Source organism: Centruroides sculpturatus, unplaced genomic scaffold (assembly GCF_000671375.1).
Source record: "Centruroides sculpturatus isolate CEXI.00-Female unplaced genomic scaffold, Cexi_2.0 scaffold427, whole genome shotgun sequence".
NCBI classification, from domain to species: domain Eukaryota; kingdom Metazoa; phylum Arthropoda; class Arachnida; order Scorpiones; family Buthidae; genus Centruroides; species Centruroides sculpturatus.
Genome location: NW_019384635.1, coordinates 566,832 through 585,554, shown reverse-complemented (window position 1 = coordinate 585,554; position 18,723 = coordinate 566,832). Strand labels below are relative to the sequence as shown.

Here is an 18,723-nt window from a genome sequence, read left to right as displayed (position 1 = left end):
CTTTAGTCTATAAAAATAAACCTGATAGGTGGGGTAAGATGGTGCATTTACATATAGACTAATTTTAAAATATTAAATCATTTTTGCGTTAAAATACATTGGAGTAAATGATTTTGTAATTATTTAACATTCTTTGTACTTTCCTATTTGTTTTTGGCTACATTAAAGCATTTTTTGAAAATATACAGTAAGGTTCCATATTACCACCCGATTTTCTCTAAGCCTACTTTCTAACTTTTTGTACAAAAGCCTTCAAAAACCATACTTAAAGTTACACTAACGAAAAATCCAATTAGGAACATTTAGTTTAATAGTTACAAGTACTTTTTGCACAAAAAATGTGGGTGTAGTTATAATACCTTGTTTACAATTCACTAAAATGTAATTGGGGTTCCATAATACCACCTTCTCCTCTACATATATTTTTAATTTAAATCTATTACCGAACTCGCATCAATTTACATCCTTTCGGTATAACTACGTCACACCTGCCATCTACCTCAATTACAGTCTCGTGCATTTACACTTTAACGTTGCTGCCGTCCGGAAACGCGTAATCCCGAAAATATCGCACCATTTATTTATCGAAGAAATAAGTTTTATTATTCTGTTTTGGATTGCTTCGCTTCGAATTTTTCTCTTTCCGAATTCTGAGGTCACGTGATTCACGTCGTACTCCGGGAAGACGAATTGCTAAAGGTAAGATTGCTTTTGAATTTCTTTCTGGTTGGAATGCGAAAATCTCGCCCGAACTAAACAAAATGAAGTCGGGTTCTCTCTCACATTAAGTCATTAGTTTGCTTAACCGACTGTATTCAATTTCGGGAGCGCGCCCAATCTTGCCATTTAAATTTTGGTTAATGCTACCTATTGTTCCAAAATGGCCGCACTTTCGACTGTTCGTGGTCCAGACGAACTCCTCCCGGAGGGGAGCCTCCGAGGGCAAGATTCTAGGACAAATGTAGCAAAATTTCGTTTTCCCCAAATTGTAGAGCCCCCCTGTGCGAGCATAAAAGTCAAAAGGACCATGCCTGTACGGGCGACCCTAAGCGAGATATAGCCCTCCAAAGATGCGCCTACGTCACATCCGGTTACGTGATTCCGCGCCCAAAAGGGACGGCGTCACGTGGCCGAAATTTTTTTTTCAGTTTTCCCCATCTCAGTGTTGAAAAAAATCGTCAGCTCCCCCTTCCTTAGCCCCCAGCGCGCGTCTCCCCCTGGCACGCGGCCGGCGGCCCGAGTCTCCCGCCTGCAGCCTTCCGGAGTCGCCATCTGTTGCCTGTAAATTCAAATATCTATTATTTATTACACCTCTTACCTCAGCCGGGAATCAAACCCCGGTCCCGGCAGGTGCCGATCCACTTCTCTCCTCACCGGCCCGCCAGATCGCTCTGCCAGAAACACTTCGGAACTCATACTTGAGCCGTGCTAGGCCGAGGATCTCACTGCGCATGACGGGCCCTCCGGGCGGCCTCCCCTCGGCTACACAGATTGAACGCGCCGCGCCACGCGGCCACCCCCCGCCGTTCAGCGGGCCCGTCGCGCGGCCAATGGCCGGGCGCTCGTGGGTCACTTGACCTACTCCCGGCCCACCGAGGTTTCATAAGCCTTCAGGCCGCCTTCGGGCATTTTCGGCCGGTGTTTGTTACCGCATTAGTTAGGAGTACAAGTCAGTAAATATTCAACAGTTGTGATATTCCAGTAAATATTCGATATTTGGGTACTTATGGGTTAAGAGGAGGCCAGTTCAGTGGGGACGCACTTTCTAACCTAACCTAACCTAACCTAACCTAATAAATTAACATAATTATTACCAATTAATTACCGAAGGATACTTGTACGCGAACTCTGGATTATATGCGATTGTTCGAATAACATCGGGCGATCCCATCTTCGTCGTCGTCGACCTCCTGGACATAGCCGTGGAGGAGGAAGCGGCAGCGGTGACCGGCAGTCTTACCCCGGCCTCGCCTAAACCAGATCGGAAACGGGCCAGTCGTCGTCGGGTAGCGAGAAAAGGAGACTCTGCCGAAGGTGAGTGTAGAATCTGTTTTGTTGGCCTTTTCCGTCGTCAGTTAAAATGTGTTAGAGATAGGGAAATAGAAGCGCGCTCAGTATAGAGCGGCGGCGGCAAAGAAAGCGTTGCCTAATTAGCGGCATTTTTGGGGGCCTATATCTCGCGAAGGGTCGCCCGTACGGGCATGGTTCCTTTGACTTTTTTGTTCCTATCGATATGCTCTACTGCTCTGTCAAAGTCCCAATTTGCTACATTTGTCCTAGAATTGTGCCCCTCCGAGTGCCAAACGTCACTAGTTATTGATTCACGGTAGTTCTTGAACAAAATAAATAAATAAATAAGAAACGTCTACTAAAAATGCATTTAATCTAACGGAAATGAAACGAACCTAACGGAAGCGCCGCCATTTTGGAACCATAGGTAACCGACATTTTTAATGGTTTAAGGTCGAGTGGATGGTCACGTGTCGTATCTCGAGATGGGTAGGACTTACGAAGATTTTACTCATTATTAGCATTTACAATTTTTTTAAACACAACTTCGTCATTCTCTCAAAATCAAGCATTTGTCATTTTGTAATAATACGAGGTTTCGTTATAAAACCTTTCTATAACAGATGCCCCCCACACAATGTGATTTATGATTAATAATATAAAAGTTATTTTTAAATAAATTCTGATAACGGCCGTTGAAGTTATGCGATTCGTTGCTGGATTTTGGTTTTTTAAATTAGAAATCTATTTTTAGAGTTATTGACGCATAACACCTTACATGAAACACATCACCGATTTGCTTACAAGAAATAAGTTTTTAATTGCTCGTATTTCTCCTCAAATCCATTTATTTAGAAATAAATTGATAATTTTTGTTTATGCAAATTTTGATTACTATAACCAAATAATCTCTTATAGAAAGGAAAATTGAAGGAATTTAATTACTGCTGCCAAGTGTTAATTTAATATGCATTTTGTATATTAATAATAATACAATGCCGACTTACATAATTGTTCCGAAACTCGTATGGGGTTATCATCCCGTTCTTTAATTTAATTAATACTTTCTTCCCTTGTGTGTACAGTACATAATCGGGGAATGTATTGTGTTGGCGTCTATTTCGTTTCATGTCTCGGAATGGAATGAAGATTAAGAAACGAAATTTGACACGGTAGCTTGTGTCGGGCATTGATGCTGTTAAATTAATTTTAGTGGTAAAAGGTCTAGGGCAGTGTTTCTCAAAGTGGGCGATAACGCCCCCTTGTGGGCGCTGGAGGCTTTCAGGGGGGCAGTAGAAGGTTCAAAGAGAATTGGGGGCGTTAAGGAAATATAGAGGGGCGATGGCAGACAAATTCTATATATAAAAATTCGACGGAATATTTATAAAATGTTGACATTTTATATACTTTTTATTTTTTATTGAAGGTCACAACTTGAATATTTCTAACACATTGACTTTTATTTTAGCTCAGCGTTTCTCAAAGTAAGCAATAACGCCCCCTTCTGGCGCGATGAATAGATCTATGATAGAGGCAGGGTATTGAACGGTGACCAAAGGCAAAATTGGGGCTGATAAGAGGAAACATTGCGTTTAATGGTTTCCAGATGATGAGAACAATGTANAAAAAAAAAAAAAAAAAAAAAAAAAAAAAAAAAAAAAAAAAAAAAAAAAAAAAAAAAAAAAAAAAAAAAAAAAAAAAAAAAAAAAAAAAAAAAAAAAAAAAAAAAAAAAAAAAAAAAAAAAAAAAAAAAAAAAAAAAAAAAAAAAAAAAAAAAAAAAAAAAAAAAAAAAAAAAAAAAAAAAAAAAAAAAAAAAAAAAAAAAAAAAAAAAAAAAAAAAAAAAAAAAAAAAAAAAAAAAAAAAAAAAAAAAAAAAAAAAAAAAAAAAAAAAAAAAAAAAAAAAAAAAAAAAAAAAAAAAAAAAAAAAAAAAAAAAAAAAAAAAAAAAAAAAAAAAAAAAAAAAAAAAAAAAAAAAAAAAAAAAAAAAAAAAAAAAAAAAAAAAAAAAAAAAAAAAAAAAAAAAAATACAGTGTTTTTCAAATGTGTCGATGTGGGTATAGTTTGTCGTGTCACCACAGCGTGGCTAGTAATTTTTGACCCACTCCCACACCTAAACGCCTCCGAGTCTGATCTAGAACAGAGTTCTACATTGACTCAATTGCTCTTAAGTGTAACAGTTTTAAAGTGCATGAGAAGGATGACTGGACTGAAGATGTTATATATCCAAACAATGTCAGCGTGAGCGTGAAATTGGACACAGAAGTGCAATGCAATGTGATTCCAAGTTTATTGATCATTTCAAAAATCTACTCGAGCTGTTGTGGGTGAAATGCCTCGACACTTATTCCAAGGGCTTTCGGTTGACGTGCAGTGTGAAATTACAGGCACTTGCAATATTGGAAAAGCTGCATGAACAAAATTTTTAGTTATCAGCAGATATCTCAGCTTAGATATCAGCAGATATTCATGGGGCTTGGAAAAATATAACACTGAACATGACAGACTTTATTGAAAATCCAAAGTTTATAGTTTATCCACCAAGACAAATACTTCATATGTTGCAACCACTAGTAAAACAGGAGTTAGACATGATAAAAATGGGTGTAACCAACCCTATCATAAAATCTAAGCCTGCAGTTAGCCCTAAAGATTGTCAGAAAGGCAGGGTTCACATATGCATTGATCCAACTGACTTCAATAAGCATATTCTGCAGTGTCACTACCCCCTGCAGACCACTGAAGAGTTTGCAACTAGGATACATGGTTCAAAATACTTCACATTACTGAATTGTAAGAAGGGGCTTTGGCAGATTCCTATGGGTGAGAGTTAGAAGGAAATATCTCATAATCAACACCCCTTAGGAACAGTACATATTCAACTGATTGCCATTTGGTATTGCTTCTGCACTGGAAATGTTCCAGCAACTGGAAGGTGAAGACAAGTGTGTGAACTCCATTGACAACATTTTGGTATATGCAGAAATGCTGAAAGAACTAAAAGTGTGTATTAAGCAAATCACCCAAAAGTTTTATCTGTTCAGCTGAAACTTGCCTGATATAAGTGTCAGTTCCATGTAGAGCAACTACATTTTCTAGATCATGTCATTAAACCTGAAAATTTACAAAATGACGATTTAAAAGTGTTAGCCATTAATCAGATAAAAATCCTGACAGATGTGAAATCACTACAACAATTCTTAGGCATACTAAGCTATTTGGCCAAATTTTTGCCAAACATTTGGAGTTGATAGTGTGAGGCATAATTTTGCATAAATTTTAATAAATTTGTAGGCCTAGTTCTCCATCGCAATCGTAAAGAAAACATTGCGGAGTGAAAGGATTGAATATCAACTGTTTCTGTCAACAACTGGATGAGGATTGTAACATCCAATTGTTAAGTTAAACAATCTGTTGTTAGAGAAGGGAGAAAGTCGACTGTCAAATGAGTCAATAGCAGAAATTGAACCATATATGGACATCACAGCTGCATTTGGATGACGTCATAATGTCAGCAACGGTAACCTTTCGCCTCACATCAGCAGATTCGTTATCCAGACAGTTGACCACATTACCATTTTCCCATGCCAAATAGAATATAAGAATGCAGCACCGAGACTTCAGGGCATTTGTCCTAAGGAAGTGGTTCTACCTTCCATAAGTGTCATGTGAACTCCTCCGTAAGAAGCAGGTGACAGCAGTCTCCCATCATGCCGTCCATAAGCGGACATCCCATATAAGACAACCATAAAAGAACTTGCCATAGACTCATTTCTTCAACTGCAATTTCTCGTCCATGCTATAGAACGTTGTGTACGTCTCCGTGATAGAGCATCTCTCAAAGGTATTTTAGTTAGAATGATTGTAAATTCTCTCTCTGGAAATGCAACGTGTTACACACACTAATTCATTGAGTGAATTAGTAGCTTCCGTGTAATGAGCTCAAAATATATATTGTATGCTTTATATTTAGTTCTAGATGTATATAATAAACACTTGTTGTATTTATATACAACCTGTTTACCTGTCTTAATTGAAATACCTATCGACTTATGCGTGCACTCCTCACTTGAAATTTAATCGACCCTCCTACTCATCATTTAAGATCTGCCAGTTAGGACACGTGTATTTATCCGTCCTGGCATCGGACGGATCTCGCAATCCTGCTGACCCTCCCTTGAAAGCCATCCACAGACAATGAAATTGGGTCTTGCACGTAAGTGGTCACTAGGGACATTAGCCACCCGTTTGGTCCCGGCTAATGTCACAATTGCATTACTTCATCAGTTCTTTCAAAGAATATTGAATGGCATTGGTCTAATGAGCACAATAAAGCATCACAGATCAAAGAATTCTTGAAAACAGCACCTGTATTGGCATTCCATGATGTAAATTCTCCGGTAACACTCACTCAGTTGATGCCAGGTCAATAGATGTAGGTATAATTATCTGCAGAATGCACGTATCAAAAATTATTGGGGCCAATAGATGCTTAATTATATTCAATAACTAGCTGCAAGGACCCGCTTCGCTGGGTTTTTATTTGTATGTAATATAGTTTTTTTTATATATATAAAAGACTGTTTTTCTAAGTAATCTAGAATCTAGCTGCAAGGACCCGCTTCGCTGGGCAAAAAGTAACAATAGTGAAGATTAAGATAATTACATTATAGCTAATCTTACCCGTTTTCACAGAATGCAAGAATTAGGTCCCCCGTTTCCAGACTAATTAGAGAATTTTTACGTTTAGTCAAACAAACTATTTTCAACGTTTCTGAAACGTTTACAATCGTTCTATAATCGAACCAATGTTCGAGTTTTATGTTTGAATTTAATTCGAACAAATTCGAACAAAACATTCGAAATAGAAAGCCACTTTCAACCACTTTCAGCTGCATATCTCCCGCACCCTTATAGCTATCGAGACGCAACCACCCCTATGCACGAATGGAGACTTGGGGCTACCACCACATACAAACACCATTCACGTGCGATGTGTAGTTTTTGCGGAAAAGTGAAATATAGGGACATACACGTCCATTTTTATATATATAATAGATATAGATAATTTAAGTTATTTTGTATTTTAAAGAATTCTTATTTTTATGGATTGAATATTTTAAACTTAAACCTTATTACGATGATAAGTCATAGAATGCATTTAACATTCTTATGTGGAATTTCAGAATGATGTATTTTTCAAATGCTAATGCTAAACTCGAAGCGTGAATAAACCAAAAACGTTTATCTTAAATAAACCTAAGCTGGAAAAGTATGAAAGGTATGGTTTTGATAATTAAGCTACATTGACTCCTAGATTGATTATGGCAAACTGTAGCAAGTGATCAGTTTGAACTGCAAAAGTTATCTATAACTGTAGATGCTCTTCAAGTTTCTGTGATTTCCCAATTGTGAAAAACACTACCACAGATAATGTTGACAGCCTGAAACAATGGCTACTTTTGGCATCCCTGATGAACTCTTAACTGGTAATGGAACACACTATAGTTTCTTTTTTTTTTGTTTCATGTGTCTGCTGAAGCATGGGAATTCATTCATAAAACCAAGTCCAGAATATCCTCAATCCAGTGGATTAGCTAAGAGGTACACCCAGACTGCCAAGCTACTAATAGAAAAATGAAAAGCATGCAATTCAATATTGTATTATTGCATGTATACAGGTGTTTCACTACATGCAACATTGAATACCCTAATCTATCCTCACCAGCTAAGTGTTTATTTGGAAGACCTCAAAAATGCTTTTGCCTATTTTTATTACAAATTTATCAGGTATAGTCAGGTATATCAAAATCTTCAATTAAACCATTTGAAACAGAAATACAAGGTTCATTCTAAAAGGAAAGAACATTTTGATCTGGCAAGCCGTGCAGTTCTCCCCCACCCACCACTGCCATGTTATGGACCTTCCCATTTTTTCGTGCCAGTCTGATGCTAACAGTGAGCCACAATGATTGTTTACTGTTTAAGGCTGGTATACACGGTAAGGAAATCCTCAAAGGATGTGCTTAACAGACGAAAAAAACTCGGATATAACTGGCTGGATCGAACATAGTAATTTACAAAACTTATTAAAATATCTCCCAGCGTATAAAGAATTATTTTTATTTAAAAATGGATAGATAGAAAAAAAAATCACGGTTAATCCTCAAAGGATTTCCTTACCGTGTATACCAGCCTTTACAGTGTGACTTTGAAATATGTGACAAAATTAAACATCCCAACAAGTGTGAGGTTTGTAGTGTAATATGCTTTTTGAATGCGAAAAATGTCCACTGTATCGAAATTTACACACGGATAACTGAGGTTTATGGTAATGTGATGAATGAAGCTTCATTTCAAAATAAACAGCAGGGATTGTTGTCCAGAGGCATAACGTTAACGCACGTCCACATGCTGCTGCATTGACAAAGAACTTGCTTCAGCAGTTTAAGTGGGAAGTTTTTGAACATCCTTCTTATAGCCCGGACTTGGCTCCGAGTGATTACCTTCTTTTCCCAAAATTGAAGGATTTTTTTAGCTGGGAATCATTATGGAAGTGACAACGAACTGAAAGAGGCCGTTAATGACTGGTTCAAGAACTTGGCGGTAACCGAATGTGCAGAAGGCATAGAAAAGCTGGTGATATGCTATGACAAATGTTTAAATTTGTATGGTGACTATGTAGAAAAATAGCTAAGGTATCATATGTGTTGTAAAATAAGTTTTGTTTCATTATCTTAAATAATAATATCTAGAGAAACGAACGTTCTTTACTTTTAGAATGACCTTCGTATTATGTAGATGAGACTTGTTCTGGCACTGCAGTTCGATCTGCATAATATTAACAGTTGGTGATTGTGTTAGAGTTAGAGTTTGCCAATCAATTATCAGTGAATTGGAGAAACTATTACAGCAAATCATAAATCTCTTAGATCAGTAGCGAAAACTGATGATGGTTGAAGTCCACATCAAAACTGTTATAATGTCCACAAAACAACATCCCTATGCCCTATATCATGACTACACCCTCATCACCCGAGGAACAGCTAAGTGTTAGTATAACAGTTTCTACAAGCAATATCATATCTAGAAATATGTGTCATACTACTGTATATCTAACAAAGATTCCACAATGGATATGAATTTCATTGCAACTACTTCCTCAGGTTGACACAAATTCAATTTATGATAGTTTAAGTTAGTATCTAATTTTAACCTTTTATTATTTAGTTTTTGTAATCTATTTTAAGAAATGTATTTGTCTCATGGAGTTAACACTAAGTTTTTTCATATTTTAATGATATATTAAAATTGTTTAAAATTATCATTGCATCAATTTGAGTTTGTTCTTTGAAAAAGTTGCAATTTGATTTGAATGTTCTTTTAACTTTGTTTTCATCAGAAATAGAATGAAATGATTAATGAGTTTTAAGAGAAAAAGTATTCTCTCTCTACGTTCCAGTAAGGCATGGAACATGGTTTATTAATCTTGATTTTGTTATATTGATAACAAATTACACTCCTACATAAAGTATGTGTTATGAAATAAAAACAGAACCATATTGAAATTTACTGGTAAATAAATACACAGCTGAAATTATGTCATTATTTTTTCCTATTTGCCAGATTATTAAAAGAGCAAATTCAAATCCAGTAGACAAATAAATATTTAAGAAAAAAAAAAACATAATATATTGCAAATTCTTTCAGTAAATCAGTTGGTTTTTGTACATACAAAGTGCAAAAACTGATTGATTTATTTAAAGAATTTCCAAAGATTCAAATAGAAAAAAAGCTTGTTGTTTAAGTTAGGCTGTGTACATACTAGGCGTTTTAAAGAACCAAGAGTTCTGCATAGGCATACATACTGAAACGCGCGCTTTTGGCCAAGCGCGCGTTGATAGATTTTTGTTAAAACGCACGTTTTGCGGGCGTCAGCCGAGCGCTTTGAGATATATGTGCTGCCATGTTACTGTACATTCGATCGCGCATTTTGCGGGCGTCAGCCGAGCGCTTTGAGATATATGTGCTGCCATGTTGTTGTACATTTGATTGCACGCTTTCGGGTAGAGTGGACGTAAGTGGGCCGAAATGGAGAACGATCATTTTGATACTGATCTATTTATTGATGAAATCTAAAAGAGACCAACCATCGTCAAATGATTTTATAGATATTTTAAAAGAATTAAAAAACTTGGGTTCATTTTGTCTTAGTTTTGAATACAACGTCACAAACATTCCATGTGTCAGTCTATCTCATAATATTGGGTGCACCCAAAATTCTCTTTGCCTCTGCCATCGTCTTTTATAGCGACGATGGAGGAGACGCACACAAGCAATTACTTTCACATCCATTTCCAAACTGAGCCAGTGTGTATGCTCCACTAAACAGTCGCCGAACGCCGAGCTAACGCGCAGTGTGTACGCTGCTAACGCGCATTACCAAAACACGCGTTTAAAAACGCCTAGTGTGTACATAGCCTTAGTATCTGATTTTAATAACCAATGCTGCAGCAAAATCATCATTTATGATATTTGACATTTATTTCTGTAAACTTTTTTCAGATATGATGTATTATTTGCACTCTTTAATCTTACATTGAAACTCTCACACGAGACTGCCTAGAATTAAAGTCCAATTGTAATTATGATCTTAGATTACTGTTTTGCATATTATTAAAATACAGAATTTAATTTTATTTAAATTAACAAGTTTGTTAATGTTATTCCAGTTTACTTTATAATATTTTTATTTTGTTAACATCCGGTGTAAATTATTCCAAAAATGATTACGTTCAAATCCAACTTATGTAGGTGTAGAATGTGCACGAACATAGCAAAAAAAAAAAAAACACAAAATATGAACAATATGTTTTTCCACGGAAGATTTTATTGTTTCAAACTTCTATACTATATCTATACTTTATTATAATTATCTAACAGGTATTTTTTACAAATAGGGATGGAAAACAAAAACCCAAATATCAGTCATATGAACTTCCATATCTTAAGAACACAATTAAGGCACATTAAACCATTCATTTTTTCTGTTATGCTATATTTTTTTCACATAGCATGATAATGATATGAACCAGAAGAATATTCACAATGACAAAAATGATTTTGAATTTCTTGGCACTTAAGCGCTGGAAAATTAAGTTTTGTCTGGTTCATACATTACCAAGCTAAATATGAGTATTTGCATACATACATATATATACAGTATACAGTACATATATATATATACATATTTATTAGTATATGCTATATAAATATATATATATATATATACATACACACTATATACATAAATATATACATATATATATATATATTTATAAATAACAAGAGAATGGTTGTCCCCAGAGTTATTACAAATTTGTTCAGTACATCAAATATGCATAGATTAAACAATATCAACAGAAATATTATTCAAAGTGTTTTACACTGAATTCATTTAGAAAAACCTGAAGGATAACAGAAAATAAGCAGTAATTAATAAATCATATTTTCATGTAGATAATACTTATGGGTACATAGTGTATAATCATATTTAAATATAAACTTAAGATATTTTTCCTCTTTTTTTTTTATAACAGACTTAGTTAAAACAATTTGGATAGTTTGTGCACATAAAGATAGAAACATTTTTATATATATACATATATATATGTGTATATATATATATACATATAGTTTTTTCTTGTATGCCCTTATTTTAAGGGAGTCATTACTAACATAACTGTTAGCATTAAGAAAAGGGATTCACTTTGAATGGTCTAGATAATTGCATAGAAAATAGATGACCTTTTAAGAATAGAAAAAGACTACAACTACAATTGGTAAGAATGATTAATTATATTTTCAATATTAACATTTCATTATTTTTTTTATTTATTATTATTATAGTAATAAGAGCAATTCAACAGGAGCTGATCCAAGGGAATTGGGATAATATTCAATCTAATGTAACCAAAATTCCTAATTTATTACATTCTTACCAAAAAATGTAAATTAAAATTTTTTATTTTTTTTTTATAAAAAATTATTTCTTTAAATCTTGTTTTATTACATTTTGATATAAGTTTAGAACTCCTTATTAATAAATAGGAAATTTCTGCACTTTCCAACTATATCCTATGATTATGTTTAAAAGATAATGGAAAAATTTTCCCCCTCTACTAATTTATTTTCATTTAAATTTCAAAATTTTGAAATTTGTTTAAAATTTTCTAAGATGGTCCAATTGATTGCTCTCTATTTAATTTTAAGATAAAAAAACAAAAATTTCTTTTTAAACTGCATTCATTTAAATCTGCATTTGCTTATTATCACATATGTTTTTAAATACATTGAAGTTTTTATACGTCAAAATTGTGGAACAAAAAGACCCAAAAACTATGGGCTAATATCAATAAAACTCAGTTAAGATTGAGAGAATAGACATTTAGATGTGTAGAGAAAAGAGAGAGATCTTATTTGCGGGTTGGAAAGGGATAATTTGTTCACTTATTTTCTAATTAGGATAGAACAGTAAATGTAATAGAAGAGAAAATCAATTATCATATTAATTGGAAATCATTAGAGGATAATTGGAAAATTTCTACATTATAAAATGGCACAGCAAAAGGTTATAAATAGAGGATGTGATAGAGGTTGTAGCAACAGTTTACTATAGGAAAGAGAAACACTGCCAAATTGCATATAGATCAGATCCATAGAAATATGGTATTCTTTAGACAAATGGCACATGGCACAACAGAATTGTGGAATCTTTGCATTCATTTGTGGAAAGTTGTTTCCTGAAGGAATGTGCTCATTGACTTTAAATTAAACTAATTGGAAGGGAAAAACGATTTTCATTGGATGGAAAGGACTGATTATGTCAAATTTGTAATTCTTCCTGCAGTTTTTTTGATATTTTTTAACATAAAACTAGTCGACACTTTTATATATAAATAACATTAGCGCCATAAAAACATTTGAAAGCCTATAATATGCAGTGCACAGCACTGAAGACAAGACAAAATTATAACTGTAGATATATATTTGAAGATACCATGGTCCTGCCTGGTATATCTTTTTCAATCTTTTGTAAGATATATTTGAAAACAATGTGCAACTAACTATATGTCCTTAAAATTTAAACAGAGAACAGAGGGGAAAATCATATGAAGGATTAAAAAATCTAGATTATTATTTTATATATATATACATACATATATATATATTATTATTATTATATTCAATCATATTTTTTTAAACATTCTTTCTCTTTTTTTGACAGAAATAACATTGATGATGGTGATGAATATGATGATGAGATGACAATGATAATGATTATGATTACAGTGATGATGACAAAGATGGTGGCTGTGGTGATTATGATGATGATAACATACAATATGTTGGGCCAATTCAGGTTGGAATTCTGTATACTATATCAAAACATTTTAAATATCTAGAGGATTGAAAAGAGTTTTAAATATATTTTAAATTTTTTTATTGTTAATATCAAATTTTAGTTTATGATTTAAAGCATAGATTAGAATAAGATAAAACTGCACGCACAATTTTTGTTTTTTTAAGAAATTCCTGCATTCACTCTATAATTAGTCTAAGCCTTTGGAGAATGGCTTGGATTTAGGATATTAATTATTCTATATGAACCCTAACTGCTCCTCTCTATCTTAATATCAATTGAATAATCAACATAAGAAATTAATGTAAAAACTATAACTGTTTTTGATCATTTATGAAATGTTTGAATCTCTTTTAATTCTTTATCATAAAATTGAGTAATTTCTTAAAAGAATTTGTCGCCTTGTTGTGGATCGATTTACAATCGGTTCCTAAACATTTATGAATTAAATTATAATCTGGAAAAAGTTTCCAATATCAATTACACATTGTCGTCATATCTTCCAAAATTTTCTAAAAATGACTTTAAGAGCCATTTATTGAATTATGCTATAAGATGATTAAAAATATTAAATCACAAAAAATCTAATATCATGTAATATTTTCTTTCTTTTTTATTTTTTTTTTTGGAAAATTGAACAGTTAGGGTTTTTGAATTATGAAAGTTTTGATAAATGAAGATTTAATTAAACTCAGTATTAGTACTGACGGCAGTGTTAGTTGAGTTAGAAAACTCGAGGAGAACAAAACCATTTGACAAAGCAATTCCTTCACTTGCAGTTCGAAGAAATGTGCCATTGTTAGCACATTTCTATCTTGCTGAACATGATATTGAATACTCTAATCTAATCACAACTATCCATCTTTTGTGCTTGCTGTTATATCACAGCACATTTTGTTTGTGAAAGACCATACCTTACATTTAAACATATAAAAATAACTAAATGCTTATGAAACATAATGTAATAAACAAAGGGTAATAGATGTACCGATATTTACAGTTGGAATCACTGGCTGGAACAAGATGGCCAATTGCTGATCATTTATGATTTTGAGTTGGAAATGGAGTATTCTTGTATTTTATTGTCTTCAGCACCAATCGTCGTCATCTGATTCACTTCGGTGATTTATACCACCAACGCGACCTGTCCTTCCAATAATTAAAGACTGTTCCCATTCTCTTCTCTGCCGTTCGCGATGTCCTGGTTTATAACCATTGGGTAATGGAGATGGAAGCTGTCGGCTGCCTCTTCCGATTGCAGCTGCCGTCTCGAAACTCAATGGCTCTTCCATTCGCCCTCTGCTAATACGATGTGGAGTCGATGAAGGTCTGTGGGGTGGATAATAAAAATCCGGAGGATGAGGTTGCTGTCTATGAATTGGTAGACTAGAACTACTACCAGTAATCATATAATGAGGTGCACGATCTTTCCATATAGGTGGTGCAATCTGAAGTCTGGGAAAGTGAGTAGGTGAAGCATTGACTTTTGGGAAGTTGATACTTCTAGCTGACTGAGGGACTGTGGGAGAATGGGATACAAGAGGAAAGTGCATTCCTTCCATCGACTTCACATCTAACCTGAGAGTGGATGGTTTATTGGGTGTAGGAGGTAACCTTCGACCTCTTGGCCTCCTCTGCAATGGCAAACTGTGGGCTGATGATGGACTTGGACTTCTGGAACGGTATTCTAGACAGGTACGACCATAATAGTCCATATGAGTTGGTGTTGGATTTGGACTCGGACTCCTTGATCTTCTGCCAAGGCACGTGGTGCGATAATCAGGACTGGGTGAAATGCCCCTCCATTTCTTCTCTTGTCGACCACGGACAGGAGATCGTCCTCGAATTGGAGAGCCATACAGATTAATATAATCATCATTTCCTCTCAACATAGCTACAGAAAAAGCACAAAAATATTTTTGATTAGATTTTCAATAAAGCATGTCTATATAAATATTTTTATTTTAGTAAATTTAGATTATAGAAAAATTTATGAAGGTAATTATGTGTTGTTAAATATTTTTCACATTATAGAAAATCTGATATACATTTATCATGAGGTTCTATAATAATAATTAGAGATGGATATAGAAAATTTTCAAAAGCATCCAAAGATCTAAAAACATTATTTTTTTTTTTTAAATTGACTTTCAATTATATATTATACTGAATGGATAAAGCATAGATTGTAACTATATTGAAATGTGAAATGGTTGTCATAAAATTGACTCTTGCTCATTTAGACAGTAGCTTTTTATCACACATCGGTATTTCTTTTTTTACTTGCTTGCTTGCTTTTAAGTTAAAAGATTAACTTGGGCAACATTTTCTGCTAGTGTTGCTATATAATTAATTTATTAGAATATTAAAAATTATATTGTAATGCTAAATGAGAGAATTACATATCAAGTGGGAGAAATACAATATTAGCTTTTAAAAGTAAATTAAAAAGAATGAATAACTTTGTATACAGCTTTGGTTAACAGCTCAAATGTTTTTCCTTACATATATATTATAATAGTAAACAGCAAAATAAATATTGATCATATAAAATTGAAAATATTTAATGATATTTTAGGTTAAAAATCTGAGTAGTTGTCCATATAAAGCATCTTTATATGTATATACAGTAGAGCATCGATTATCCGAAACAATTCAGGACTGGGATTGTTTGGATAAGTGATTTTTCGGATAACTGATAATTTACAAAAAAATATATTAAACACAGAATTGTACTGTATATATTTTGTATCATACGTTTTACAAATACATATCTTATATAAAGTAGTACATTAAAGTAGGCCTACAGTTTAGGTTGGCAGAGAGGGAAAGACTGCTGCAATACCACAGCACTAGTGGAAATTTGAATTTGTTGACTGGAACACTTTCAGTTAACTGGTGTTTCGGTTGATTGGTATTCAGATAATTGATGCTCTACTGTATATAGTAATGTATATACAGTATGTATATATACTGTATATACGTTACTATAATATAATTGTATATATGCATAGTGCAGTGGCGTGCCGTCATTGGAAACGGTGGATGCACCGCTTCCCTTGTATTTTCTAAAAAATAAATGCATATTAATTTTAATTATATGAAAATAATCACACAATATTTTATTATAACTGCATTATGTATCNTTACTATAATATAATTGTATATATGCATAGTGCAGTGGCGTGCCGTCATTGGAAACGGTGGATGCGCCGCTTCCCTTGTATTTTCTAAAAAATAAATGCATATTAATTTTAATTATATGAAAATAATCACACAATATTTTATTATAACTGCATTATGTATCTTATTACAAATTTCTATACTACATGTGAAGAAAAAGATAAGATTGCTATTGTATATTCGAATATTAGTGGAGGAGTGCTGTATCGTCAGCATCCAAAAAGCCAGATTCGTGTATGCACTTTACAGAGCACCAACCTCATTCGGTTTAGCTGGTGGAACCTTCTTTTTTTTTTTTTCTTTTTTTTCCCCTACTGTTCATATATAAGCTTATCTTGTAATACTCTGTATAATTGCCCTGTTGTAACTGTACATCATACCCGGTTGTGCCAATGCAGTACCGGGTCTGTACTATGTGTACTAATAAAGAAGAAGGTGGAAGCCTAGGAACTCGGGTGGATGCTACATGTATACCGCATCAATTCTATCCGTGATTGGTCCTGGGCTGTTAGCCACCCGCCCACTAGATATTTGGCCACCCTTGCCCGATTATGCGAATCATGAGTAGATTTATAACTTAACCCAACCATTAAGAATTTACTGGTATGTTTTTATGATAGTTCTGTATAGTTGACAGGAGTTTAAAAAAAATCCATTAAAATATTTGATATTTTTATTCCGCTCTCTGATTTTATATTACTCATGGATTTCAATGTTAAACCGGTGATATTACGATTCCGTATGTCCCATCTCTAAGGGGATGTAGAAAAAAACATGTGCAATTCTTGTACAATGTTAAAAAATTAACTGTTACTTTGGTAGCATCATCTACAACTAAATTTAATGAATGAGAGAGATGCACCAGGTACAGAAAAAGCTCTAGAATTTATTTTCCTTACATTTACGATTTATATATCCCTCTGTCATAAAAATTTGTCTTTCCACTTTTTTCCCGAGACTACAGATATACAAGTACAAAGTAACCGGTTTCGACTTATTTCTACTTAAGAAGTAGTTAGATAATTAAGCAATTCGGGAATTAGGGACATAAACAAAACCCTGACGAAAGAGCCAAAATTTTACTTAAACGAAAGCTTAACCGAACCATTTCTTGCTGAGTACAGTGGAGACTGATTTCTTTGTATTATTAATGTAATAAAGGCAGAAATTTTTCCAGTTTAATGAGAGTGACTAAAAAGTTGTAAATTTTGGAAATTTCTGAGGATACTTGGTCCTAAAATGAATTAGTTAGAAAACAAATGACTATTAAGTTTAACATATTTAGATTTTTACAGCTATGGTGAGAAATGTTTAAAATGTACAACAACCCTGTTGTATCCTTTGAGATATACTAGTGATGCGACAAAAGAGGTATTTGACATTGATGGGTATCGGCACCCTGGGGATTTGGCAATCCACGTGTATGTATGCTCTGCAACTGTCTTTGATTCCATCCATTAGCCACTCATAGGGAGCTATTTGACTAAGTGCATTGTTTTAATATTTAAAAAGTAAAGAATATTTTATGTTATTTTTATGTACGTTTCTTTACAGAGCTATATTTAATTATAATTTTCTTTAAAAGTATATTCGTATAATTGAAGAATATTTCGTACCAGGAATGTAAATCCACCACACATTTTATTTCACTGAGTAAGTTTTTATTATTTTATTTTTAATTGTAGCCCTTATATCTTGGCTAGCGATTCGGAATGCAATTGTGATATTAAAAATACGTTTAGAGAAGTCTACGGTTTTTACTGGCTTATTGAATAAACGATACAAATGGACTCTAGACCAGGGGTCGGCAACCTTTTGATTCGGAAGAGCCAAAATTACAATTTACAAACTTTCAAAATTTTTAAAGAGCCACAAAATTTTTTCTTGCCAACAATAAATAGTACTCGCATAAATAAAGTTTTTTGATAAAAAAAAAAAAACGAATCTATTTATTCATATATAAGTAGTGTTTTTCACAACAAATTAGATAATAGAAACATCCGACGACGGCATCATTCGAGAGCTTCCAACAGACTGACGACAGTGACGACGCATGTCACGGGGAGGGGTGCGGTGAAAAGCGAGTACAAGTGGCTGAGAGATAGAATC

At 33.7% G+C, this 18,723-nt stretch overlaps 1 protein-coding gene across 1 annotated transcript in view; it reads right to left on the bottom strand.

The window, feature by feature from the left end:
* Positions 1 to 14,052: 14,052 nt before the first annotated feature.
* LOC111625853 (voltage-dependent calcium channel type A subunit alpha-1-like) overlaps positions 14,053 to 18,723 on the bottom strand; it is a 30,254-nt gene continuing 25,583 nt past the window's right edge. The window contains exon 4 of the mRNA XM_023369093.1: positions 14,053 to 15,325. Coding sequence (XP_023224861.1) covers positions 14,520 to 15,325 — 806 coding nt within the window. The 3' untranslated portion in view covers positions 14,053 to 14,519. The remainder of the gene's footprint in view (positions 15,326 to 18,723) is intronic.